The following is a 27,801-nucleotide window of genomic DNA, read 5'->3' as shown; positions in this document are numbered from 1 at the left end:
GTGTTTTCCTACTTTTTTCTATGATAATGACAATCAATAGATATGCTAAGGCCATAAGAGGATCATTTTCCCAGTAATCTTTCTATTGTGGGTTTGTGTTAACTTTGCATTTCCTAACACGGTTAATAAAACTACAATTTTGTCAACTGTGTTAGGTTCTCTTGAATCTTCCTTTTCTTTAGTAGTAATTTATTGGGAGACCTATATAGTATGTTCATTTCAATAATTCTTATTCTTAAGAATGAAGACAACCTCTGCATATCAGGTTTGGATTAACAGCTGAGCTCTACATGATAAATAGTTTGCAAATGTTCCTGATCAAGAATCTAACACCCAAAGTATTATGGCATTGTATAATAACAAAACCCAGATTGTACACTCATTTGATGTGTATGTTTCTGTCTGTAGGACTGATGGGTTCAGAGCTGTCGAGCACTGTTTTGTCAAGTGTGGGTAAGAACGCAACTCTGTCTTATTTCTTATTTCTTTCTTTAGCTCTCTCTATCACTCTCTCTATATAGATAGATAGATCTTCCTCATAACAGAGTAAACTGAACACTGTCTTTAGGTCACCTAAATATTAAATGACATAAGCACGTGAAAAGTCAGATAACAGAGCAGCCATAACTCCAAATGCAGATGAGGATATTTTACATAATAGTCGGTTTTAGGCACTGAAAGAACAGCCAGTTCTTGAGGGGCTTCATCTACATTCCTCCACTCCGTCAGTTGTTGCTGCTGTGGTGAACATGATAGTGTAGTCTTCTAGTAGAAACAGGTAAAATGTGAGTGTAGTGGATCCAGCACTGCTGATTAGGGCATCATTATGTATATGTTTGCGCCACCTTGTGCTAGTATGAGAAGAAATATGCCTGCTCTAAACAGTAGGTGTTACCAGTAGTAAATGTCATCAGGGCACTGACTGCAGCAGCATTTCCTTAATACAGTTTAAGTTGCTAGAGATGCACTATAGTGCCTCCTGGAGGGCAAGGAGTAACCCTCCTAAGCTCAAATACTCTGTTTTTAAGGGCTGGGTAAATCAGGGTGATGATTGGTAAATCCTGTGCTGTAAATCTCCTCTCTCTTAAAAGTCTTTATTTTTCCAGCTGAAAACACACCATCCTCTTTCAGGCTCTTCTCACACACTAGGATATTGACAAGATCAAAACTGGTAGCACGTGGTTGGGTGTGCAACTTTTTTTTTCTTTTTTTTTAACCTGGAAACCTTTGGTTGCTAGGATATAGAACATCCATTGATGAAATATCTTGCAAGTACCTCAACAGCTTACTGCTGCTAGACCCACAATTAAAAAAGGTGCTTCTCAGAGTGTCATTTTTCATTTCATGTGGTAATTTGAGGACATGCATGAATATAAAATTCATTTCTGAGACAGACAATCTTCCCTCTCTGGTTATTGGCTTCAGCTAGAGTTTGCAGTTATAAAACTTTGAGTGGATGAGCATGTTTTCAGACTTTTTCATTGGAGTGATGAACTTTGAAGTTGACACCTTCCTCAGAAACTTTCTCCCCAGATGTTCCATTAAAGAGTGCTCCAGCAGCATTCAATCAACTATACATCTGCAGATACTGAAGTTAAAGACACTTTTACCAGCCTCACACTAGAAAAAGGGAAGATTCACCTATTTTATGTAAAAATGGTGTCACACAAAATCTTAGAACATCCTGCTAAAGTGGTTGGTCAGAATCAGAAGTTTGAAAACAGCAATGATAAATATACTTCCATGAAATGTAGGCACAAATAAAAATGGGTTTGGGGTACAGTAGTGATTTTGTAGTCATTTGTAATGAGAGATACCTTTTTAAAACTTTGCCTGACCAGGAAACGACAGCTACAGCAACCACTGCACCTCCCCTGGACTGCTGTCTCCAGGAGGCGCCCCCAAGAACATGCAGGATAAAAGTCCTTCAATGAACATGAGCCGTAAACCTGACCTGCGAACACTGATGCCCCCTTCCAACAAGTGCAACAACATACCAGCTGTTGTAAGTGCTTCCTTTTGCTTAGTCTTTTGATTTGTTTGATTTCATAAGTTGATTTTTATGTGCGGACTCATTTGAGTTTGTGCTTTATTGCTGCCCTGCAGTGTGAGGACTTTGACCTGATGTTGGTAAGTAGCTCTGAAAAAAATCTGAGGATCAGCAGAGAGAACCATAGTTTTCATGTATGCCTCCTTCTGCTAGTTTATAGATGATATATAAGCTACAAATATGTGAAATTAAGGCCAATGTCATTTACATTATTACCTTAAGTAAGGGAACTATTTGTACTTTAGAGATATTTGAAAAATTCTGGCACAGAAGTGATTTTAAGGAACCATGAAGAAAGGCTCCTGAAGATGAGCTTGAAAATTTAGGATCTCTAAAGGAGTTATTGGCATGACCAGGTTACCATGAATACCAGCAAACGCTAGAAGTACCACTTGAGATTATTGATTTTCTAAAATGAGCAAATCATGATTACCAGGCGTGGCAGATAACCATAAAATGCTGGCCCTGAATCAGCTGTCACTGTTTAGCTTGGTGACATCTTACCTTTTCTTTGCAGAACCAGAGAATAAATCACTCCCAGACAGCTCAGACCTTGTCAACCCCTGCCGTCACTCTCTCTGCCACCACTATCCCCAGTCAGGGGATGGGTGGGTACCAGTCTGCACTTTCCTCATCTTATGGCACAGGTGATTACAACAAAAGCACACTGCTGCTGGACTCCACAGGTTTCCTCGTCTTTGCTCAAGTTTCTCTTTTTGTCCATCTTCAGATTTCTCCCTCAGCAGTGACCTGCCATCGCTGTCCGGTTTTGGAGGTTCTGTTCTGGGATCAGTGAACTGGCAGCAACAGCAGATACAGAATCTACAACACTCAGCACTGGGACACATGGGGTAAGCAGCTGTGTATTTTACCTTCAGGCCACAGGCCAAGCCTTAGAAAGAATTGTCCAGAATCACTGCAATAATTTGAGCTGTTAGTGTCCTGGTTTATCCAGCATACACTGGAAAAAATGAAAATAAAAAAATAGTTTAATTAATAGTAATTGTTACTTAATTATTCAGAAATCCCCTTGAAAAACAGACATTTCCAGGGAGCCCAAGTGCAACATGATCACATTTCTGTAAATCAATGTTTCCATCCACTTGTATGTTCAATTGGAAAAAGCAGCCAAAAACAAGAATCTTCATATTCTCACCAAAGAATTAAAACAAGCGTTTAATCGATATTTCCTCTGAAGACATTCTTAAAATTTGCTTTGCTCTGAGTTTAAGATGCTGTTTCTCCTTCTTTGATCTTACAGGAATTTGTGCCAGAACTCAAACCTAAACCTCTCCTCTGGCCATCAAAACGTCCACATCAAGTCTGAGCCAGCCTCCCCTCCCAGAGACCGGATGGTTGGAGCAGGACTTGAAGGAGGCATGACCACGGTTGGATACTCCACCACAGGCCGGGGGTCCCATGAACAAGGGCGTTCCCCTGGTGACAGCGTGTCCAGCTGTGGGAGCTCATATGAAGGCAGCGATGAGCGAGAGGATCACCATGGGAACGACAGCTTCCTCCTCCACCCCCTGTCCAGCCATGAGGAGTGCCACAGCCCGTCAGTTAAACGGATGAGGCTATCAGAAGGGTGGACGGCATGATCAGAGCCTCTCTACAGCCGGGGGAGGAGTATTAGTAAAGTTACCACATAGTGTTATTATTATTATTATTATTATTAACATCATATTCTTCTTGTACTGAGTGGGTGTGCTATATGTGTAACATGTACATGGGGGTGGGGGCTGCTATGTGTGGATACAGTGATTGCTCAGCTGTATTTCCAGCATATACTCTTGGTAGACTTCACACTAATGACTCCTTGAAGTTCAGAACCAGTTTTCAGACATCGAGAAAGAAAAGGAAGAAAACTGTTTGACTTAAATCCAACTTTTTACAGTTTTCAGAGCTTCATATTGTCCAAGGAAGTTTTTATTCATTTGATAGTAAAAGTGAACCAGGCCAATCCCAACCAGACCCAGATTCTAAAACATCCAAAAGCTTTAAATGAAAGAGTTCAGTCAAATTAAAGAAGTGCTCAGTGAGTTAGATGAGACTGTTGTCTGGCCCTAAAAGTGTTCATAATCACTTTTTCTCACTGTTCTAAAGGCGGGTGTTCATATCATTCATTTCCCGAGTTTCCAATGTTGAGGTCAGTGAATATATGAATAATCCCAAAGAGTCAAGAAAAATGGATGTATTAGAGGAATGTAGGAGTGTAAAAAGAACAATATAAAAATTCTCATGAAAAGGAAATACTTCAGTAAATCACAAATATGTGAATAAATTAAAAACAACTAGTTTAAACTTCAACTAGTACAAAGCAAAAAGTAAGAAGGAAATATCCAACTGTTTTCATTCATAAGTAAAAGCTTGAAATTGTAAAGATTTTCTTTTTTCCCCCCCACCTTTTCTACAAACACTGTTGGTCCAGGATATCATTCGGGAGCCAAACATATTGAAGCTGTCAGAGGGGCTGTTGGTGTACATGTATTGCTTGTTTTATGTGTGTGTGTTCGTGTGTGTGGGTATAAGCAAATAACATATGTACATATGTGCTACATATGAGCATATGTATGCAAAGCAACAAAAAGATCAAGGTGACAAAATCTGGTACTCTGAATAGTGACGCTAATGGTGAATTTAATGTCAGGTGGCTAAATGGAGCATCAGTTCACTGCTGCAGGTACAACATATTTATGCACATAATCAATCACTCATGTAACCAGAACGTATTGAAAGTAAAGTGTGGCGAAGAAAATGGGTTGAAAAAATGGGAGTATGAGTAAGTGCAGGAAGAGAAAGTGATGTCGAATCATGAGAGGTTTCATTGTGAGGGAGAAGAAAGTGATCTGGAACAAGTTGGATAGAAAACAAGTTTCATTTAATGTGAAGACAATTTCAGAGCAAAAGAGGGGACTGCAGTTAATTCAGACATGATACCAAAAACATTAGAAAACACTGAAGCAAAAAAAGCTGTGATTGGAAGTAACTGAGTAAGTAATTCTGACAATGACCCACCTCAGAGTACTTTAGTTAAAATGTCAGTCACACAGGCTACATATGCACAAAATGATGTATATTAGCAGAAGGAAGCTAAAAGCTGTAGGAATTTTATTATTAATTAGAAATGAGGAAATTAGACCCAAAATCTGGTTCTAAATGTAATTTGTAAAATTAAACAATAGATTCATTTACTTTCTTTTCAAAATGTTCAAATGTAGGTAATCTGAAGTGACGTATACTTCACAATTTGGTATCCAGTTTATAAAAAGACAATCTAAAAGTTGTTATTCCTAAGAAAACAAACGAGGTCGTGTGTGGAACCGGACAGCAGAAGGCGCTCGCGTGAGGCGACTGCAGCAATGAAACTGTTATTCGTGTCTTTGTAATTGATGCATGAAAGTTAGCATGTGCTGATAGCTTTGCAGGATTTAGCAGTCAGGGTGAGGATCCTAAAAGCCATATTGACTGGGACAAGTGATGCTTTGCTGCACAGAGTTTGTAGTGTAGTGTTTTTCAAACTAAACTTGAGTCTTTGCTTCTTAGATCAGATTGATATTTTTGGATGTCTGCAGTCCCATGTAATAACAATGATATAAAAATCAGCAGCAGAATGCACACATGCACACCGTTTCCCATCAGATGTTCAGGGAGACGTTTGCTCTAAGGTAGAAAAAAGTTTGTTTAGCTGGTGTCAGACCCAACGTGATCTCACAGCGACAATCCGTCAGAGCCAAAGGACAACGCTCCTGTTTTCCACTTACCACTTTAATCATTTTTAAATACTAGCAGTGGTGGAAGAAGTCCTCAGGACGGTTAAGTTCAAGCTAAGTACCAGCCAAAAATGTTACCCGTTAGACTGTCCACGATGGTTTAGTCTAGTGCTTCCCATGGTCATTTTACAAGATTGTTCATGATTTTACCTTTTTATGTAACAGCAATAATAGAAGCACATGTGAATACATTTTAGGATTTGCCACCATATTTAGTAAAAAATGTACTAAGAACAAGAATTTTGTCCACCATACACTCTAAGTTTATCTTTGGATATAAAATCTTGCAAAATAAAGAACAAAACATCCAGTTATGAAAAGTTAAAGTACTTGGCTACTTTCCACTACCGCGTGTTTGTGTTTGTGTAACTCTACAAGTGTACATAAATGACTGAGTTGTGCCTTGCATGTCAGCTGGGTCTGACACCAGCCACAGACAGGCTGAAGGACTGCAGAGTGAAATCCACTTATTTTTAGTTTTTAATACTGAAGAGATGCTGGTGGCTGAGGCTTGTTCACATTTGAATATTTTGGTTTTAAAACTGTATATTTGGAGCTCAAACCCTCAGCCATCATCTCTACTGTAAATCCAGCGAATAAATTCACTCACTGAAAATCCCTGTAGCTGTGATGGGATGAAGTGATGTCTGTTAACCAGGGCAGAGCCCAGATGTGTTCACTTCTGCACCCTTTTCCTTTTCATCAAGCTGGTCTTACTGTGCCACAATGAAGTGAGAGCCAGGAGCTCATCCTTGGGCTTCAAGTGGAGTGGCTTGTGTACGGGTGGAGGTGAAGCTCACAAAACAGGGAGATGCAGTGTTGACATTGTGAAAGCCCCTCTGTATCTGTTTTCAGTTTGATTACTGCCTGTACCTGAAGCGCCCCAATGAAATAGTTTCATTTCCTCTTTTTGGCGACATCAGTGAATGTCCTCTGTACACTGGGGGAAATGTATACTTTTGGCTCTGTTATGCCATTGTTTCATGCACTAATGCTTCTAATAACTATTAAGTTAGATATTCAAAGAGATTGTTAGCGGCATAAGCTGGCCTTTGTCGCCAATTTGGAGACAATGAAAAACAAATTAAACACACCTCTGTTGTTGCAGATGTACAGCAATTCCCTCGATCAGAAATGTGGTAGTATTTGTATTTTGCAAAAAATATATATATATATATAAATATATAGGTCTCTGTGTGATTTGTTATCATTGCCTCGTTTTAACAGGATTGTGTGAAGACAGATATACTGCAGTTTCAGTCAAAATGATGAACCCTACTGAGTATGTATAGGTATACACATAAATAATTTTTAAACTTTCACATATGCTCACATACAATAATATCAAAATGCATTAAAAATGGTTTAGTTATGGCATAGTGGGATGACATAGTCTGACATTATTTTCTAATTATTCAATTTCAGTTCAATTTTATTTATATAACACCAAATCACAAGAGCAGTCACCTCAAGATGCTTTATGAGTAAGCACTGGGCGACAGTGGGAAAGATGGCATCCTTTTAACAGGGTAACATATTTGTTTCGTATTAAAGGACATATCCTGATTAAAAACAACTCCACCATTCCTCACTGTGTTACTGGAGGCCAAGGTAAGTAAGCATCTGGTTATGAGATCCAGATCCCACAAACAACAGAAAATACATTTTGATTTGAACTCTCGATTTTTGCTGCATTGCCCAAAATAAGCAAGAAGACTTTAGCTGAGAAACAAGTTTTAGGGGGGTTTCAAGGATTCAGTGAACACCTCCAGACTTGGAAATAGAGACTCTTCTCTTGTGATTCTCAAAGACTGGATTGAACTCATTTTACACTAGAAGCACAATCTGTGCTGTAGCCTGCTCTGCTCCAGTATCTTAGGACATTACCACATGTCAGTCATCGTACAAAGTTGTTCTTACTGACCACCTTTATCCTACTGTAACAGATTCCTATTCTAATGGCAGTAATCTTTTTCTGGATGATGATTCCCATGAACAAATCCATTCATGCTCATCAGATCACGGCAGAGTTTAACAGCTATTGGAGCAAGGTGTTAGACATCCTCTCACCAACAACTGGTTGCAGGTGATGGCTGGCCTTCCCTGAGCCTGGTCCTGCCAGAGGTTTCTTCCTGCTATTCCTTCCTTTATTATTGCAGGCTCTTTACCTTACAGCATAAAGTGCTTTGAGGTGACTGTTTTTATAATTTGGTGCTTTATAATATATAAGAGAATGAAGAATGTTGTTCAACCCTCACGCAGAGAAATGGAGAATTGCTGTGTAGGAGAATTAAAGCTGGTCTCACAGCTGTAGCTCAGGAGGTAAACAGTAAATGTACTTATCATAAGGTTGTTAGTCTTTCCTTTGTTTTTTCACTCACTAGTATTTATCTGGATAAATATATGATAATTGCAGAACCATCAAGTAATCCATACAGCACAAAGAAATCGTCATGTCTGTTTCAGCAGACTAACCACCAGAGGGCAGAAAAGACTGACAGCAGTATAATCATTGGTCCTCATTTGTTACACCCTTTATTGGTCCAGTTTCAGTGGATATTTCTTGGTTTTAAAGCCAGTTTTACTAATTGTGTTTTTCATTTGTTACTAATCAAGTGTTTAAAGTCTTTGAATCCTTAAAAAGTATACATTTGAGCGTGGGTTCTAATTTTGAGAGTTGTATATGCATAATTGAGCTTTAGAAAAAATTAGGTCAATAACAGAATGACCAGAAAGCCCTGTTTTGTTGTCACAACAACAGTCACCTCACTTTATATTTTAAGATAAAGACCCTACAAAAAAAAAAAGAAAAAAAAAAAGGAGCAGCTATCTGGCATGAGCAGGTGCAAGAAAAGAGAAAGGAGCATAGAGAGACAGGACATAAGGCAATTTATAGGAGAGAGAGACAGAAATAGAGAGTTTAAAATGAATTACTAATGATTAAATGCAGCTGTAAAAACACATGCCTTCCTTTTTTCTCTTTCTCGCTCTCTCCTGTCAGTGTTTGTGTGCTTGTGGACATGTTTTACCTTCCTTCAGGGGTGGCTCCCCCTATGGTCTCTGTCTTCCTTTTGGCTGCACACCTTTTAGTGGATCAGCTGAATATTTAAGACTAAAGTGGATTCTAAGTCATCACGTCAGCCAGATCTCTCCATGTACTCTGAGGCCTTATATGACTGAGCTTAATACGACAGTGTGTGTGTGCAGATTGGAAAAGCCTGCATACCTTCACCACCTCTCCCAGATCTCTAATGCAATCACAGATTGCTTTAACTCTGCATTTATTCACTTACCTGTAAATATACCTGTTTAATCTTTCCCAGTACTTAGCAAGTGGGTTTATGATTCTGCCGATCCATGACAGAAGACTCTGCCTAAAATTCTGCTTTGAAATACCCTAGGCACCACAAGCAAGCCAGCAATCCTCTATTGTGGTGATACAATACTATAAGGTTATTAATGTCTGTCTATGAGGTCTGTCTGCAAACTGTTTGTTACCCTCAAGCTATAGCTGTCTGTGAACGTTGCCTGCTGACATACTCACTTTTACAAGCTGATATGCAGTGACCAAAGTGGGAACTTATCATGGGATTTTCATATGTGGCTAACACAAGAGAAGCACCTACCGTCTCTACACATCTCCTGCTGTGGAAACATCGGCAGGATGTCCACTTAGTGCTCGGTCGCAGCTCACTGTAACACCACACTCCTCTGGTCCAGTTCGGCCACCTCTGGAGGACATCCAGTCATCTCAGCTATCTCCTGGCTCTGGCCGATGAGATATGCCAAAGTCCCAATTGTGCTCTGCACCCTGCAACCCAGAGCCTGGTCCTGGTAAAGGATAGTAAGGAGCATACTAGGGAAACAAATCAACAAATTTGACCCACTGTAAAATGTTGATGTACCATGCTTTCCAGTGCACAACCACCCAAATAACCAGTTAAGTTCTGGTCAGGTGTCTGCTCTAAAGCAGTTGATGCATCTGCCTCAGGGGCTACAGTTTGAGTACTGAAGAGGGGGTGGCTGCCCGACAAGCCTCTCTGACATCTCTCTTCATCCTGCCACTTCTTGTGATAGCCTGGTTGCCACTGGATTGGCTACTGCAGCTGTGTACCCTCTGTGCTCCCTCATCACTACACCTCTTGGCTGCCCTTTGTGGACATAATTTCGCATAATTTCTCAACTGCACTGAGCTTTTTAAACAAGATCACCTTCAACAAATCTACTGGGGTTCAAGTATTCTGTCTGTAAACACTAAACTAACCCTTCACTAATATTGCACTCGTACAGCACGACCTCTGAAAAGTTATGTTATCTGCAACTCTATTACAGGTACTGATATTTTCTTATCATCACTACTAGACAATACTTTAGTTGACAAATTGCATAACCACTTTTATACCACTAACACATGTTTTTCAAGTCTCAAGGTCATCTTTACCAATTCCAGTGATTATAAGGCATATTGTCTATATTTTCCCTACAACAGACAGTATCGCGCTCAGTCGGGTCTACACAAATTTAATGAGAGTTTATGAGCTACATCTATCTGCCCACCTCTGGCTATCAGATCGCATCTCCCTCACTCTGGATCTCAATGTATACACCACAGATCCTCAGCGAAAGACCTGCAATCAAAACCATAAAGGTGTGCAGTGAGGAAGTAACCTTAATGCCACAAGACTGTTTTGACAATACGGACTGGGAACTGCTTGCAGGTGAAAGCGATCTGGAAGACTATTCCAGTTCAGTTTGGGGATAGCTGCATTTTTTCACTAAAAACTATGGTTTAATAGTAAGGTTAGGACTCTAGTTAGAGAATTTTTAAGTTTAGGTTTAAAAATGTCCTTTTTGACAAAGCCTATAGTGAGGGCTGGGTCTCGCGATCCTAAATCCTCCCTTAGTTCTGCTGTAGTAGGCTAGGCTGCTGGGGGCTGTTGTCTTTTGTCCTGTCATCCTCTCCTCACCCCAAACCCCAAGCCCTTTCCTGATGCACAAACTAGAAGCGGCACACAGAAGACCATTTTCATGATAACAACTCCTCATGGATCAGGATCAGTGGGCTGAAAGACTAAAAAACCAAGAGAATGCTACCAGATGATGATGCTACACTACCTGATTTCATGAAAGGTTTCTCTGGCCACTTTGACACCAGCAGAGGAGGGGAAGCACCAGTCATTGAGAGCAGCGCTGGTCCTTCAGCAGATTCAGGGAGCACTCTATTAAAGGTGTAAAATCGAACAATGATAGAAGTCATTTGTAATGAAAGATAAGAACATTTAAAATAAGTTGAGGTAATGGTTAATGGGACATTTTTAAATTGGTGAATTGGGGCTGTGCCCCAGTCTGTTGTTGTGAAGAGAGCTTTCCATAAAAGCAAAGTGTTTGGTGTTCTGCTGGATCAGCTGGAGGAGGCTGATGGGGAGAAGCTTAGAAGTTGTTGGGGAGTCACTCCCTCTGTGCAGCTGACACTAACACTCCCCAGCTAGACAAGAAGGCACAACAGAAACTCTTCTTCCTCAGAAAGTTGAAACAGGCCAAACGTCCAAAGAAACGGCTGCAGAGAAGAAAGTATTATTCTACTATCTATAGCGTTGGGATGGACTCCATCTATGCCATCAGTATGAAGAAGAAGACACACAGTATCAACAACAATGTCTCCCAAATGGTCCAGGACAACAGGAACAACCTGGGCCGGGTCATGGGGGCAGCAGCCTAAGAGGAGAAGCCCAGACCTCCCTCTCCCCGGCCACCTCCTCAGCTTGTCCAAGGGAATACCAAGGCATTCTCAGGCCAGTCATGATATATCTCTCCAGCATGTCATGGGTCTGCCCCGGGGCCTCATCCCAGTGGGACATGCCCAGAACACCTCAACTGGCTCCATCTTTGAAAAGCAGAGATGAGATTTTGAGACCACTCAGAGAAGTGGTGGCTTCCACCAACCCAAATTTCCACATGGCAAAGAAACCTCAATACACACAATGCACGGTATGGAACTGAGGACACTTTATCTAATTTTTTTTTTTTTTTACTTTGCTTTACACTTAAATTTAAGTTTATTTTATGTTTAATTAATTGCCTATTTTATTCAGTCTTTTTATTTTATTTTATTTTTTTTTAATTTATTGTTATCATTATTTTTATCCTAAGATAAAGCGAAACTGACTTTGATTGTACTAGTATAATGGCAATCAACAAATGATCATTCATTCAAATTTACTGTCCACTTTTGCGTAATCAATTATTGTAAAATTAGGGAAATTGGAAGAAATAAACACTAAAACAATATAATAATACCCTAAGCCCAAAAATCAAACAACCCACTTTGAGCAAGGGCAGGCATCTGTTGCAACTGGCTAGTGGTGAGGGGAGGAAGACAGGACAAGACACAGACTCAGACTGCACGTCCTCCTCACAGTCACTTGGGAGGGCCTGCTGAGGGACAGCTAACCAGTGCTAAGCTACTTTGGCCAACACTGACCACCAAGATCTAGTTAGTTATAGGATTATTTTCAACAGTGTGGAGCCAGGACTCCAGTTTACAAAGCTTGGTTTTCAAAGCAATGAACAAGCTACAGTTATTACAAGTACCATTAGCTCTAAAATAGGGCAAAAAAAAAACCAAAAACCTAAACAGATGACACCTGAGTAAATCATTTAACATTATACCCATACACTGCATATAAAAAACAGAGACAGACACATCATCCACTGGTTTGTAAAGTCCTGTTATGGAGCTTTGAGTTTCACCACAGCCTTGTTGGCGTGGATCTGACTGAGAAACCAGGGGACAATGCAAATCATAGGTTAATGTCTTCCTTCAATCAAAATGCAGTCCCTACATTTAGCTCGTAGCTCGTGCGGTAGAGCAGGTCATCTACTGGTCGGAAGGTCGGTGGTTCGATTCCTGGCTTCCCCCTAATCTGCATGCCAAAATCCTTGGGCAAGATACTAACCCCATGTTGCTCTCCGATACATCCATTGGAGTGTGATTGTGTATGAATGCTAGATGTTAGATAGGCACTAACACCTTAGAAAAAGTGCTTGTGTGATTGGGTGAATGAATTAGTTGTATAAAGCGCTTTGAGTGCTCAGATAGAGTAGAAGAGCACTATATAAGAACCAGTCCATTTACCATTCCCTAAAGTGTACCTTGCTTCACTATTCTCTTGACTCTAAGCAAGTGATTCCTGTCCTCCAGGAAAACAATCAAGAGCAATGATACTAACAATGTCTGTATGGCATACACCATTAACAATGACATTTAAGGCACTGTTTAAAAAGTACATGCTTGCATTAACAACTGCCAATGTGTTATTGTACCTTGGCCCAGTTCAGTTCCTCTAAACAGGCCAAACCTTTTCCAATAAGCCAGTCACTGATTTCAGCAGCGATAATATGATAATATGAGCATATTTTATGCCACTGTTTATAGACCCAGATCGACGCCAGTAAATTTTGCATCAACATAACTACATATTAATGCTTGACATGTTTGCTGCTTGTGTGGCTGTAATAAATTCTGCATCACAACTTCAGTGTGAACTCTGTCTCCTTGTGTCTCATTTTGGCAGTCTGGCTTAGCTTGTTGGTCATCCGCAGGTGAGCAGGATACTACAATAAAGGTCAAAGGTTCCAGTACATTTCATAGTTGAAGTACGATAAATTCGTTGGAAATAAAATGAGCCACTGTGCACATTAGCTCAAAGATTAAAACGTATGTTAGTCCATGTGGTAACCTTTTTTTTTAAAGAAGCTTTTTTGGGCAGGTTCAGAAGCAGTTCAAAACACACAGATCTCACCCAGCAAACCTCAGCTGTGTTTAGAAGTCATCAAGGACAGCCTGCCAATTGGCCAACAGCCCAGATTCCTGTCAAGCACTTTGCATGAATGTGTACACGAGTGCCTGAACTTCACTGTCTGCAACATACGCAACTTGCTAAAACACGCAGACACAGCAGAAAACAGGGCTTCATGCTTGTGTGCTGCACAATGAACAGACAGCTTAACCAAAGTTACACTTTAATTATTCATATTAGAAAGATGTCAGAGGCATTGGACACAAGGTAACAAAGAGATCATCCACTTAGATGAGAGAAACCATCACTTGTGCTGAGATCAATGTAGCCACAAATGATGATATTATCTCTACTTGCAGCATGTTATAGAACTTGGTTGGAGCTTTTTTTCACATATGTGTATTTGCTACATCTTGCATGACTTTGTTGTGTGTGTGTGTGTGTGTGTGTGTGTTTTTTCTTTGGGGGGGGGGGGGGGGGGGGGACCTGATACACAGTAAGAGAGAAAGTTTCTTCGGTTTCATTTTCTGTATTTGCTGCATGTTGCAGAATTTTGTTTAGCTGCGCCAAATTTTAATGTTTTTATTTCTGTAGGATTTGAGTTTCTTTATTTGCTTCTCATATTTAGGTGTATTTTGTGTTATTAGATTGATGCACATTTCTTTGTACTTTGTTTTTACCTGTGTTCTCTTAAACTGTGCTGAGCTGCCACACACTAAAACTGCAACGCCAGAATCGTAATGCTGCACTCATACCTGTTTGTGTGTTTGAAAATGGTCTTAAAACAAACCTGTGTTCTTTTAAAGCAGTCCTGCCAGGCTAACTAACATGTGACTAAAGTTGGAATTATCTTCAATACTTTCAATATAGTATATTGTTTTAGTCAGCCAGACACTGGAAAAGGCAACATTTCAAGTCAAATAACAAAGTAAGATTCATCTTTCATGGCAACACGATCAGGTCCTTTTAAAAATGTAAAGCCTATCTGTATGTCTGTCTCTTGGCACATGCCCTGCGTTGTCTCTGTCTGTGTTTCTTCATCCAGTTCAAACCAGTTTCTGTTTATCAGCCGGACAGAAGCCGCCTGTATAGCGGAAGCCAAAACACTATTCATGTGACCTCTCATCATTGTGTACTGGCTGGGTGGGGTTGTTTCGTGTGTGTGTGTGTCTGTGTGTGTGTATGTGTGTACGTGTGTGTGTGTGTGTGTTGCTATGTGAAAGTCTTGTGTAGTTATGATTCAAGGTAAAACTGAGTGAACAGAGGTGCAACCCTCATACACAGTTTGTTTTTCACGGTAGATGAGGAAGAACAGCCTGTTCTAAGCATGCAGGAGCTCAAGACTGAAGACTCCTTCCCAAAAGGTGGTTGGCAAATCTTTAATTCTAAGTCAGAACTAGTTGGATCAGAATGAAGTTGAATTGACGTAAAATATTATTATCCAAGGTGTGCCCTGCTCGTCTTCCAGTCACAGCTAGGATAGGTTCCAATCACCCTGTGACCTTGAGCTAGAAATTAGATACATGACTGATATTTTATCAGAATTAAAGTTCTTGTTGTGCAATAAACCTTCTCTGTCACTGATGTAGTGGTTTCAGTGGCTGCATGGCTCTGTTCTAAGACCTTCCTGTGCTTTGAATCACAGATGTGGAAAGTGTTGGACGGGAGTGTTGCAACTCAAAAAAGTAATATATTCCACATTACTTGTGACTTTCCTTAAAATAAGTCAGCAATTACATAATTGCTTTTTGCACTACTCATTACATACACATATAGCCTAAAATGCATTGTTACATAAATACCAGTGAACAATATTAACTATACACTGACACACAAATCCCTATCCTAATGAGGACACACACATATGAAAACAAAACAAACAACAAAAATCAAAGACGAAAACCTTAAACCAGTCCAAAGTGACTTTAAAGACTCTACAAGAATAGGTGTCAGTAGTTTCAATGAAGCTGTGTCTGTCCTGGACAGAGTTTGCGTTACAGCATCACACTCTTGTCTTTTGTGCAATAAAAATCTTATCTACACTCCTCAAAAGCTGTAGACCCACTGTTTCTCCTCCCTGTGCAGGAACTGAAATCAGCTCATTGTACTTGGAGTGCAGGAGGAAAGAAGAATGTTTGACTGATGTTTTGTTTTTTGTTTCACAGTGTGCAGAGAACTGAAGAACCTTTGTAGTACAGGTAAAGACATAAATAAAGCTTTAATGTGATCTCTGAACTTAGTACAGTAACATGTTACATTACTGTGTTACTGAAAAATGTAACACAATTACTATCAGTGGCATGCTGTGATTCTTACAGAAAGGCAAGCAGAAACACCCTGAACACACACACACACACACACACACGCACACGCACACACACACACACACCTTTCTCTACTATTTAACATTATAACAAGCTACACTGGATTAGATTAAAACATGTTTGTGCTGCCTATCTTCACATTTCCTTGAACTCCTTCCAGGCTGAAGAATTGTAAAATACTATTACTCCTACAGTTAAATATCTACTATATTCCTCCAAATTACTCCTTTTTAGCTGAGAATGACAAATTTTGAAGGAATCCTTCAAACAATTTTTCAAACCAGGCAATAAAAAACTGTTAAAACACATGACTACCATAAAACTGCATTATTGGAAATTTGTGCCTAAAGTATCAAAAGTAAAAATTATTATTCTCCGGAAAATTTGGATAGCTTGCCCAGCTCAAATTGTACCTGTACAGTGGAGACAGCTACAATGTTTGCATGCACAAAACAAGCAGAGAATTCAGCAGCAGTAGCTGACTGCAGCTACAAGATGGCAGTACTGTCTTTACAGCACATGGATGCAAACAGGCAAGATGCTTTATGAGCGTGCTCTCTGAGATCAAAGGAGATCGCTTTACTTTGGTATGTTTTGTAATTCACACCTATTTTTAGATTTGACATATGTCCTGGATTACACTCAACACTGGTAACAGGTAGGCTAGACACAGCTGATCAGACCCTTTGATTGTACTACATTGTTAGCATGCTTTTAAATGCTATCAAGTTGTCTTTCTTAGCATTGGTTTCTTATCTGTAGCCAAAGTCAAGTGGCCATTCTAAGAAGTGCAGCTCTGACCTTAAAAATTGACTGAGTTCATCATTTGAAATCCTGCTCTGCATGTTTTCAGCAGTTGACAGACAATCTTATCACTGCAGGCTGTGATGCAGCAGCAAAAGTCATCAAAAGAATGTCAGCCAAAGGCTATGAGGTGTTTCCTGGGGATTCCATGAGTTAGTTCACACAGAATAAATGAGCTTTTACCCTCTACACACAAACACTTGGTGCATCTATTTTTTCATGCAAGTAAGAGTGTACAACCAGTGTAAGACCAGTTTTTCAATTCAATTCAATTTAATAACACAGCGCCAAATCACAACAACAGTCGCCTCAAGGCGCTTTATATTGTAAGGTTGACCCTACAATAATACATACAAGACTGTTTCTGAGAGAATGGAACAGAAACGCATTCTCCAACATTTCTATTTACATCTGTTTCCCCGCGAAGCTATGCCACAGCTCGAGTGAAAACAGCATTAAGCAAAAGCTTGACTCTGTTTTTCCCTCCTTGCTGTTTGCCAGTGTGCAGTGGGGAACTAGGTCAGCAGCTCATGTGAGCTCTGTCCTACATCTGCTTTGCTACATCTCCAGCAGGCTGCTTACTGGAGAGGAATCTTCAGCTGCAGTAACAAACCACAACAGGGTGTAACAAAGATTTTTACACAGTGGCGCTACCTCCCTTTTTTGTTTTTTGTTTCTATTAATGTGACACATTTTTGCATTTTACACCATTACTCAGTGATGAAGGCCTCTTCTCCTTAGCAGTGTTTTTTTTTAAACTCCTGAAATATATAAATAAGATACCAGTAAGTATTTGTACTACCACTTGATAAAGAAGTCAAATCAACACAAGTTGCAGAGCTTTACCTCCAATGGAAGAGCCACACGCCACATTATTTTTCTTTAATAAAAGTTCTGAAACCAAGTCGTGACATGTACCTTTAAGCAGGTTACGTCTCCAAACAAAGGCACAAAAGCAGGCTGAGCTCAGGTAGAATCATGAAATTGCTGCACTCTGACTTGAGCATCTAGAACCAGAACGGTAAGTTACATGTGTGTCGAGAAAAGATAAGAAAAATTATTATTTACAATTAAACCAGAATTTAGGCATTATTGGTTGTCTACATGTCTGAATTTAAATAATTTTTTGTTATATTATTCTTATTTTTATTGTTTGAACTTCTTAAATTGTGAGCAGACATACCTCCTCGTACATTACGCTAAAATTTAGGAAATCTTTTGTACTGTACTGCTTTCTGATTAATATTTTAAATTCCTGGAGAATTCCCTGCCCGTGATGCTAAGCTCGATTTTTGCAGTTTGTAATCACTGACCCACTGCAGTAGTTTCCTGGGTGTTATTGCAACATATAAGAATGATAACAAATACTCAGATCCACCGTATTATTTTATAAAATAAACCTTTTATTTTATCAAAAGTTGATCATGACAACAATATAATGCGCAAATGGAATAGACAGCAACAGAGTATATGAAAAACTAGTGCAAAAAAAAAAAAAAAAAAAAAAAATCACAAATACAAAAATATATTGCACTTGGTAATCTGAAATTTTACGTGGAAGAAGTCATGTTTGGACAACATTCTCAATTTGATATATGCAACTGTAAACATTTACCTTTTATGCTTTGCCTTTTTCTTTTTTTTTTGCAAACACAAAACTTCTGGAAAAATCTACAGCGAGAGAAGCTCTAGCTTAGAGCTGAAACCAGCAGGCGACTTGTGGTATTTTATCTTAGTTAGTTGGAGTTGTGCTTTTTTTGTGGACCCAGTTGGGGTTTACACCTGGTCTCTAAACTTTCTTTCCCTCACACACACACACACACACACACACACACACACACACACACACACACACACACACACACACACACAATGTGAGCTCTAAACGCTCGAGGTGGTCGTTGATGTGACACATTTCTGCATCAGTGATGCCATCTGTCTTTTTTTTTTTTTTTTTTTTTTTTTTTGAATCTCAATGAATTTTCATCTTTGTTCACTAAATGAGACAGTTTCCACCTGAAGTCTGGATGGGGACAGTGGCAGCTTCAGGCCACAGTCACAAGTTCAGCCATCTGAACTACTGCAGATAGCTCTTATCCTGTCACTAATGTGCCCATTTAGAGTGAAATATTCTATGTATACATATACATATATATATACTGTAGCGTATAGGCCTGCGGCAATCTGCAGTATAGAAAACCACTGATAGAAAAACAGTAATAACGGCATGTGCAAAATTCACTGTGAGGCAGGAGGAGGCTTCTTCTGACCACTTGGAGTAGTCTTTGTTCTCTGCCTTGTCAGAGTCATAAAGTGGTGTTAAAAAACTGTCTTTTTTGCCATGTCTTGAGCACACGATGTGGCGGATCCAGCACGGCTTGAAATCCCTGGTCCATCACTTCAATGGTCACCAAATACTCTCTCAGCTGACTTTCCCCGGGTCAGGCAGAGTCCAGCCTTATTTACGGTGATATATAATCTGGTGAGAAGCTGGCTGTGTGGGCCAGGTGGCTGAGAGCAGCTCTGTCTTTTTGTGCACAGGCTTCAGCGATCCCGGACTCTCCTCAGCGGGAGGGACAGGTGTCAGGTCTCCTGACCTCCACAGTCCCTTGCACCTCTAAGGGGTCAGGATAAGGATCGACCTAGAGGGTGGAAGGGAAAAACTCAGCTTTATGACTACAGGATCCTCGTGAAGTGATAACTATAACATTGAAAAAAGGTGAAGTTTGTTTTTGTGAGGCAAATGTATTTTTGTGTGTTATTAGCCTTTATTAGTTGCGTCTACATCTTGTACCCATACAGGTGCTGCTTCCTAAATCATGCGGGAAAAATTCTGTTTGTCAGTGATTTCACTTTGTTTTGGATAGTTCTGAAAATCATAAAAGTGGTTCAAATTTTATCTGTGAATTGGGCTCACTGAATGACATGTTATTTTAGATGTTTTTGTGTCTTGTCTGGATATTTTGTGTACAAAGACTGGATTTCATTCTAGGTCTGTTTATGTTGTTTGGGCACTTTTCCTGTGAGATGACGATGTGTGTGTGTGTGTGTGTGTGTGTGTGTGTGTGTGTGTGTGTATTAAAAGTACCTCCGAATACAGTGGCGGAGGCAGATATCTGAACTCTGTGATGTATGTTAGCAGAGATCCGCGGTCCTCACCCTCCGCGTCAGACCTATCACATCCCTGCAGATAATCCTGCCTGTGAGACTCTGATATGGCCAGATCGCTGTAGCTTGGTGGAGCTGCAATAAACAAACAGGCGTAAGTTGACATTCTGTACCCTGCGCACATGAACATGCATGCAAGCATCTGTATTTACAGTACATACCCTCAGGTCTCTCTGGCAGGCCCAGCCAGCTCAAAGTGCTGCAGTTGCTGCTGATGCTGGAGGTGCGGGTGGTGCAAGCATGAAGAGGTATGGTTCCTATCACCAACGGCAATGAGAGTGACAAATTCAAACCACCTGGAATGTCCACGTACACCTGCAAGCAGGAAGGAAACATGCAAAGGAGACAAGTGAATGAATGTTTTAGTGTTTTAAAAGCAGGTTTATGATGAGTTTATTATTGTTTAAGGTTATCTGTACATCACAAGGAAGTAATATGTCTTTTGTTTTTGTACCAGCTTATTAGCCAAATAGTGCTAGGGTATTATAAAAAGGTTAGTCAGTTAATCAGATAATCAGTTCATATAATCAGTTAATCAGATGTCAGTAGCAAATAATTGTTTTTCTTTTGTTTTCTTTTATTTTCATTTTATGAAGGCATTTTTCATTGGATTTTAAATATGCTTAAGTTCAACTTATTTATCAAGTTGACTTTGAATGGAATATGCAGTTTTATCAGACAAATGTAACCTTGCAAATATCCTGTATTCTGAATCCTTTGTTTTATGCTCCTGTCAGTGTCCCTGAATAAAATCAGCAAAGGGAGGCTTGGCATCATATTTCATTTAACATATGAAAAAACATGTGAACTCACCACAAGGGCATATTCTACTTTGATGATGGGACAGTCCAGGATGGAAGGGGACACAGGAGGGATTTTGAGCAGTTTTCCCTCCCAGCTCTGGCTCTTCCCTTGTGGCAGAGGATCTCCTCGCACATTGGACACCAGCTGCTGGATCTCCTTACCCTTCCCCTTAGCGAAGAAGGTCTGAGTCTGGTAAAGCGCGGCCTTAGGGACCACAACGCGTGATGAACAGTTCTCCACCTCAGCAAAGATTTGGATTGACTCACCTTGGAAAGAGGGGAGAAGAAATCAGTCTGTCAGACTGAGAGAGAAGCAAGATAAGTGAATTCTCAAAAATAGAAGAGAACACCTGGGGGAAGTTGTAGGAGGTGTGGCTTACCTGGTGTGTAGCCCTTTCGCTCTATTTTGGCACTGAGGGAGATAGGGCCTGAAGCACAGAACCAGCAGCACAGCGTTTTCTCCTTTGTACCAGCCTGAGGGGCCTGTTAACACATATGATCTCTTTTAACTGCTGGCAAAAGAATTTAAAGAAACAGCATTCAACTCAGAACCTGGACCCTTTAAATGAGCAGTTTGACATTTTTAAAACCACTGTTTTCAGCATGAGAACAATGCAGCGATGGAAGAAGAACTAAAAGTAACACCACAATAAAAGCTGTCTATCTTTTTATTTGTGTGGATAAATAACATGTTACTTGTAGATGTGTTAGCAATGTTTCCAGTCTTAATGCTAAGCCAAGCTACCCAGCTGCAGTGCACTGGGAGTCATACGGATCTGAACTTTCCTCGTAAAGTGAACAGGCTTACCAGCAGCAGGGGGGTGTTGATGTCAATGTGTTCAAACACAATGAACTCCTTCTTCACTTTGACGGGGAGCAGCCATGGACGGTGCAGTTCAGCTTTCACCCAGTACCTCACACTGCCATGCTTCCCTTCAAAGGAAGTCGCCAGAGCCCTGAGAAAGAAAAAGAAAAGACGGGAAGGGAGGACGATTAAAAAGTGTGGGTGGTCTGTGGTTATGCTCTGTGTGCAAGTTCAACATCCTCTCCTTCAGAACAAGAACCACTACAACAAGTCCTGGTGCTCAGAAAAAAATAACTGAAGGTCAGCGTCTCTCACTGCTGTCCCTCATTTTTAAATATACTATCAAAACCTAGGGGTCAAATACCTCCAAAGGGTCACAAGGTAAAACTCTGGGTCCTGGTATACAAATCTGTCTCTAATCTTTGTTTAATCTTCAAAAAAATAAAAAATAAAAAATCAGGTAACTGTACCTGTCTGGGCCTTCAAACAGTTATATAAACAAAACCATGTGACAAATACAGACAGCAACAGTTACTTTAGTAAAATTTGCTTATAGACATCTGAAACATCTCAGCTACAGTTACACAGGTCACGGAGCAGGTTCATATTCGTAAGCGAAATCTTTATTTCAAAAGTAACCAGTAACCACATTATTGTGCCTCTATACTGATACTATTTATTTATCCATACCCGCTCCACCCCCTTATTTTCCTAATTTTGTATTTCATCAGATACATTTGTCTGATTGCAAATGTTTTGTTATCAAAGTTTCAGATTTTTTACATCATCAACAAGATTGATGTATCTCTCAATTACTTTGGTTATGTGAATACTAGAAGGTAGTATCTGTGGAAGATATGTTTTTAATGAGACAACATCAAGAGTGGAGACGACACTTAGGTTAATGTAAATCGTACCGAAATACGACTGATTTCTAACTGAAATGTTTTATGTAATGTGAAATATTAGCTAATGGATACCACCATGGCAGTTTTGTATATTTTTGTATTACAACAAAAACATATTAGCTTAAAAATGTTAATTAGACATAATCTTGTCCACGATGTGGAAGCACTCATTTGCAAAAATGTCCAGTGAAGAAACTAAATGTCAATTTTGGATAATGTGGGAATAAAATAGCAAACAGCTCCTCACAAAACACATTTTTCTTTGTGTTGCGTTACATTTAAGCTCCAGCAGAAAATTAAAACAAAAACAAACAAAAAAAAAAAAACAGGAAGTAGACAGCATTCAGTTTTCTTATGCATTTATTTCTTCACAGTCATGTCAGCAACCATGTCATGAACATGTTTTCACATCACATTTCTTCTTGTTGATCTTTGAGATTTCTTTTTAATCCTTTTGTTAAATTTTGATTTTTTAAAACAATTTTGTCAGTTTTCAATAAAGTTTTAATGCAAATTATGTAATTAAATTACCTAAAATCAGGTGATTAGCCTTTTAAATAAAACTGTGTGGAATAACTAGTTCACTGACATGAGGCAACAACTAAAGATTGTTTTATTGTAACAGGACAATAGTTCTAAATCTTAGGTTTAATCTTCAAATTTTTCTTCTCAAATCTGTAAAATTGTAAAACCTCAGCTCTGACGAAAATAAAATGAAATGCAGTGAAGTAAAGAGCAGAATTAATGATGAAATTCTCATGTACATGTACTCACATCTGAGGCAGGTTGAAGCTGAAAGCAAACTCATGTAAGCCTGTGTGCAGGACAGTCACGCCCTCCTCTGGACAGTCCTCATCTGAAAGACAGAGAACACATCGCTGAGTACACCTGCACACTGCACCTAGCCTCCTACATTTTGGTACAAGCTATGGATGCACAATGTCACGTAGCCTTATTACACAATGAACTCCAATTCACCTCAGAGGGATTATTAAACACACACACGTATACACACACACACACACGCACACACAAAGAAAGGCATTTGATCACGAGGACAAAAAGGTTTGGAGATAATAAAAAAAATGAGACAATTGGAGATGGAAAAATGGCCTTAAAAGATTATTATTATTATTTTTAAAAAGCAAAACTGCAGATTCTCCATTTGTAGCTTCCAGATATGCTGCTCTTTGTCATATTAAACTTTGCTATCAGCTGTTTTCAGCCTCTGAAACAAACAAGCCCTGCTTTACCTGTGCCTGTAGGGTATTTACAATATAAAGCACCTTGAGCCAACCGTACTGCTAGATAAATAAAATTGAATTGGTCTTTTATGCTTAATATATTTGCTTTGTTGGTCAATCACAACAAGAATTAAAGATGCCACCCTGGAGACCTTCTGAATTTTATGAGGTTATGCCCTAAAAAATGGGTTGTTAGTTATATCTTACACTTTTTGGGAAGCACTCACATCCAGTCTTCTCTCTACCGTCACAAAATTCATTTGAGAAACTCCAGTAACAGTTGTTTTGCCTGAATGCGAAAAAGCAGCTTGTTTGCGGTGTCAGAGGGCTGCTAAAACAACACACCCTGTGGGAGAAGCAGCACTTCCTCATTTCATCTCTTATTGTTTGTATGTGATATTGCGTCTAAATGCTCCCGCTGAACTTCAGCTTCCTTCCACCTCAGCTCTGCTTCATCCTCAGTCTCTGCTGTTTATGTATGTCTGTGTTTGCTATGAGAACTGTCATCAACGGCCAGTGTGTGTGTGTATGTCAGTGCGCGTATAAGCGTGCGCCCTGTCAAGTCACCGGCAACACGGAGCAAGCAGGAGTAGACCGGTATGAACCAGACTGAGCAGCTTCCTTCAGCTGGAAACTCCAACGCACGTATTACAACTCGTCCTCCCATTGGTGGACAACGTGACATGAATTTGCAAGTCTCGCTCTGATTGGTTCAGCCCCGGCAAGCCCCTGCCCACAATTAGCCCAGCCATGTGGTGTGTGGCATGAAAGAGGAGAAGGTGGGGGAGGTAGAGAGGAAGGGTGTTGTAGACACAGTGACAGCAAACTCCAGGTAACCTGCCGCTCTCACGCAAACTCTGAAACCACTGAACGGATGAAGGAAAAATGTCCTCTTCTACAGTCATGCCCTATTATTAGAAGACACCCAGCTAGTTTCATCTTTCTTTTCTTACAGGCCCTTTTGTGCTTAGAGAAAAGCGATATGACCTACGTAGAAGCAGAGTGAGTGAGAGTTTAGTGTTGAGGCTTTTGAAAGGGTGCCAACATGACCTTTAAGTTAATTTTACCAGCTGAGCTGAAATAATACTTAAAGTACTTTTAGCAAGCAAAAATTATGATATGTCTCCAAAGTCACCTTTTAAATGCGAGTGGTTACATCATTAGACGCTGGATATGTTCTGGTTTGGTTGATGTAAACTGTAACAGCCATTATTCAACTGAGCAAAGGATGACAATAATGAAACTGGATTTTTTTAACAGGAGATAGGTGGAATATCCTGCCCTTTCATTATCTCTCCAAACCTGAATATATCCAGTCACACTTACCAAGAATTTTTTTAAAACAATGAAATGACAAATAAGTCACTTAAATTGAGTTTTCTATCAACTGATTAAAAAATTGCATTTGTTCAAAAATACTGACAGACCTTTAAAAACATACAACGACTATTAACGGTAAGTTAATCAGTTAAACTTCAAAAATTGCAAATTTCTGATACTTCAAGGCTCAGACTTTTGAAAATGTGTTACTTTTTGTGTTGTCACACTATTGTACTGTGATTTGGTCAAAGTCAGATCTACAAGGATGCTGTTTTGAACTCCAGGATGTTGTAAAGATGTCTTCAACTTACAACAAATAGCCAAGCTGCATCTCCTGGAAGCTCATGAGATTTTTTGGAAGTCTTCAGAGACAGCCACCAGGTGGATGCAGCACTTTGTTTAAGTCTAAATACTCTGCGAGACCTGTGAAACAGTTTGTGTCTTTTCTTATTGACCTTTGACCTTTCCACCATCCATCCTTGAGTAAACAAAGAGCAAAAGCTGTGCCTCTAGACTGCTGGGAAAAGAAGCTCTGTCCACAGACCAGACTCCTGCAGGCTGCATGGTTTCAGTTTTGAGATTATTCATCTTCCCAACCTCTAATAATTCAAAAAACCTGCTGAACAGACAGTTCACGTGTGACCTAAATGCTTGATCTGGCATGTTTTATTCATGCCCAAATCATCTAGTCCTCCAACACAGGTATACAAGTGTTAGGAACAGCAGCTGATTTTACAACACACACGCGCGCTGAGCGTCAGCCTGGTCCTCCCCCCTCCCTCTCTCGCTGGCAGTTTCTGAACAGGTTTGAACCGCTTCTAACAAAGGGAGTTGCCTGTGCTAGCCTAGTTGAAGATGTCATCAGTAAAAAGGTCCTTGTGCCATTAGTTCAACCAAAATGTTGCTCTAAAATACGAAGCGCCATGTTTTCGATTTTGCTCTTTTTTATCAAGTGTTTCACTGGAAGATTTCAACTTTTTCCCTCCTCACTGTGATGTCAACATCCAGACAGTCCGCATGTAAAAGCAGACTCCCTCATCCCTTCGCGTACGCGTATCAAACGTTTGCTTTAATAATTGGTTTTAAGTGAGGATGGATCGCGCCTACAGCTGCTGCATCAGTACCACTGCGCGGAGGGTCCCGGTGTTCTGTGGCTCTGGCACATGACTACGCACTCCGCGTTAAGAAAGTTTGGGGACGAGCTTCTGTCAAAAGTTTGCAGTGATCAGCTGCGCCGCATCACTTCACACAGATCACGAAACAGCAGAAGAAAAAGGAGCAAAAAGGAGCAACTCCTTACCTCTCTCCTCTCCTATCAAGGTGTCGTAATGATGCAGGTATTCCACCTCCTCTGTGTAGTTCTGAGTATAAGCCGTGTTTGCTCCGGCGTTTCTCGACTCTGTCCACCGGACCTTGGCGACTCCTCTCGCGGTTATGTCCAACCTCTTGACCCGCACATCCCCAGTGACCTCCACAACAACCCTCCCCGACACCAGGTCTCCTCCGGAGAACACCGGCAGGTTGTTCTCATTCAGACTGTCAAAGTAGATCGCCAAGGCCCTCACTTTGCCCAGTACCATGATGACAACGAATGGACAAGTAAACAGGATGAGGAAAAGTGTCTATGGAGAACAAGTTGTGAGTAGAGCCGTGTGGCACAAATGCATGCGCCTCGCTCCGGGTGCCCAGCGCAGAGCCGGGTCTGCGGCTGTCAGTGATGGCTCATCTGGTAGCTGATGGTCCGCAGGATATCTGCGCCCTCCTCCTCCGAGTGCGCCTGTGCTTCTCTACCGAGCTTTGCTGGCGTCTGCTTCCAGCGCTGCGCTCTTAAAGCTTCCGTGCGCACAAATGACCTCACTGAGCATGTGCGCACGAACTGGCCAGCCTGCTTACACAGAAAGGAGCTGGGCTCAGCCTCCGCCGCTGACATAATCTGACTTACAGACAAGACGTTTGCCAACTTGTCCCCACAGGGTTTGTCACAAAACGAAAGAGAGTTTTTAAAAATAATCTTGGAACGAAAAGACGGTTTGTGGAGACGAATACACAGGCACAGTGTGCAATAAAGAATTGAATAAACTGTTTTAATGCTCCCAGTTCCTTATTAATGTGACGTATTGTTACTTAGACGATTAAGTGACTGCTGCAACAGGCATAGGCCATATTTACTGAGGTATCAATTGGCGATTTAAAAGCTATAGTTTTACTTTGTATTATTTCTACCTTTTTAATTTATGTTTTAATTTATTTTTTATATCCACCTTGTAAGCCGCTCTTGGGTGACTCTGTCTTGTAGCTACATTTTTGAAAAGATGCCTTTTCTCAAATGGCAGCAATTTTTTTAAGTAAACATCCCAGAAGTACTGAAGACCGTTTTTGTAAAGATGATTAATACTAAGCTAACTTAGTAAACCTGCTGTAAAATAGACTAAAAATAAGAAAACGAGATCTTAAGACATACATCTCAGAACATCAATACCCTGCTGTATGCAGATGATGATGTTTTTTCTACCTGGCAAAGTCTGATATGGAAGTTTCATAAAAGCTGACAAGAGCAATGAAGTGTATTCATGAGTGGCTGACTAAGTCATCTCTATTACTTAAAAAAAAAAAAAAACTGTTTGCATGATTCTTTCAAAACGACCAACATCAAGACTATGCTCTGATGTCGTTCTGAAAGGACAAGAACTTAAGGTTTTACACAAATGTAAATAGCTTGGTGATTCCACCTTATCATTTGAGAATCATGTTAAGAACATATCATTTGACCTACACAATATTAGACAAATTAGATCATCACTGC

At 40.2% G+C, this 27,801-nt stretch overlaps 2 protein-coding genes across 6 annotated transcripts in view; one reads left to right on the top strand and one right to left on the bottom strand.

Moving 5' to 3' along the window:
• The window catches only part of mef2ca (myocyte enhancer factor 2ca), a 32,695-nt gene extending 25,734 nt beyond the window's left edge, over positions 1 to 6,961 (top strand). For 3 of the 5 annotated variants that reach the window (XM_063477837.1, XM_063477839.1, XM_063477836.1), the window contains 6 exons: positions 409 to 453; positions 1,842 to 2,005; positions 2,107 to 2,130; positions 2,568 to 2,697; positions 2,781 to 2,901; positions 3,312 to 6,961. In XM_063477837.1, coding sequence (XP_063333907.1) covers positions 409 to 453; positions 1,842 to 2,005; positions 2,107 to 2,130; positions 2,568 to 2,697; positions 2,781 to 2,901; positions 3,312 to 3,651 — 824 coding nt within the window. In that variant the 3' untranslated portion in view covers positions 3,652 to 6,961. Of the gene's footprint in view, positions 1 to 408; positions 454 to 1,841; positions 2,006 to 2,106; positions 2,131 to 2,567; positions 2,698 to 2,780; positions 2,906 to 3,311 lie in introns of those variants that run through there. The other 2 variants (XM_063477838.1, XM_063477841.1) reach the window with 2 other exon arrangements.
• An 11,419-nt stretch (positions 6,962 to 18,380) lies between these two features.
• On the bottom strand, positions 18,381 to 27,406 carry arrdc3b (arrestin domain containing 3b). Its single transcript, XM_063477820.1, has 8 exons — positions 26,299 to 27,406; positions 23,209 to 23,290; positions 21,530 to 21,677; positions 21,102 to 21,204; positions 20,732 to 20,988; positions 20,080 to 20,233; positions 19,839 to 19,993; positions 18,381 to 19,392 (listed from the first exon to the last, which is right to left on the bottom strand). Exons 1-8 carry the CDS (start codon positions 26,576 to 26,578, stop codon positions 19,315 to 19,317), a joined length of 1,257 nt encoding a protein of 418 aa, XP_063333890.1. The 5' UTR covers positions 26,579 to 27,406; the 3' UTR covers positions 18,381 to 19,314.
• Positions 27,407 to 27,801: the final 395 nt, after the last annotated feature.

This window comes from Pelmatolapia mariae, linkage group LG7 (genome assembly GCF_036321145.2).
Source record: "Pelmatolapia mariae isolate MD_Pm_ZW linkage group LG7, Pm_UMD_F_2, whole genome shotgun sequence".
NCBI classification, from domain to species: Eukaryota; Metazoa; Chordata; class Actinopteri; order Cichliformes; family Cichlidae; genus Pelmatolapia; species Pelmatolapia mariae.
This window is presented reverse-complemented; position numbering and strand designations above follow the sequence as displayed.

What these genes read in the sequence shown, in the direction of transcription:
- arrdc3b (XM_063477820.1), bottom strand. Translation starts at nt 26,578, where the DNA reads ATGGTACTGGGCAAAGTGAGGGCCTTGGCGATCTACTTTGACAGTCTG. An exon ending in CTTGATAGGAGAGGAGAGAG is followed by an intron (nt 23,291 to 26,298) that starts GTAAGGAGTTGC and finishes TCTGTCTTTCAG; the next exon opens with ATGAGGACTGTCCAGAGGAG. An exon ending in GCGAAAGGGCTACACACCAG is followed by an intron (nt 20,989 to 21,101) that starts GTAAGCCACACC and finishes CCTCTTTCCAAG; the next exon opens with GTGAGTCAATCCAAATCTTT.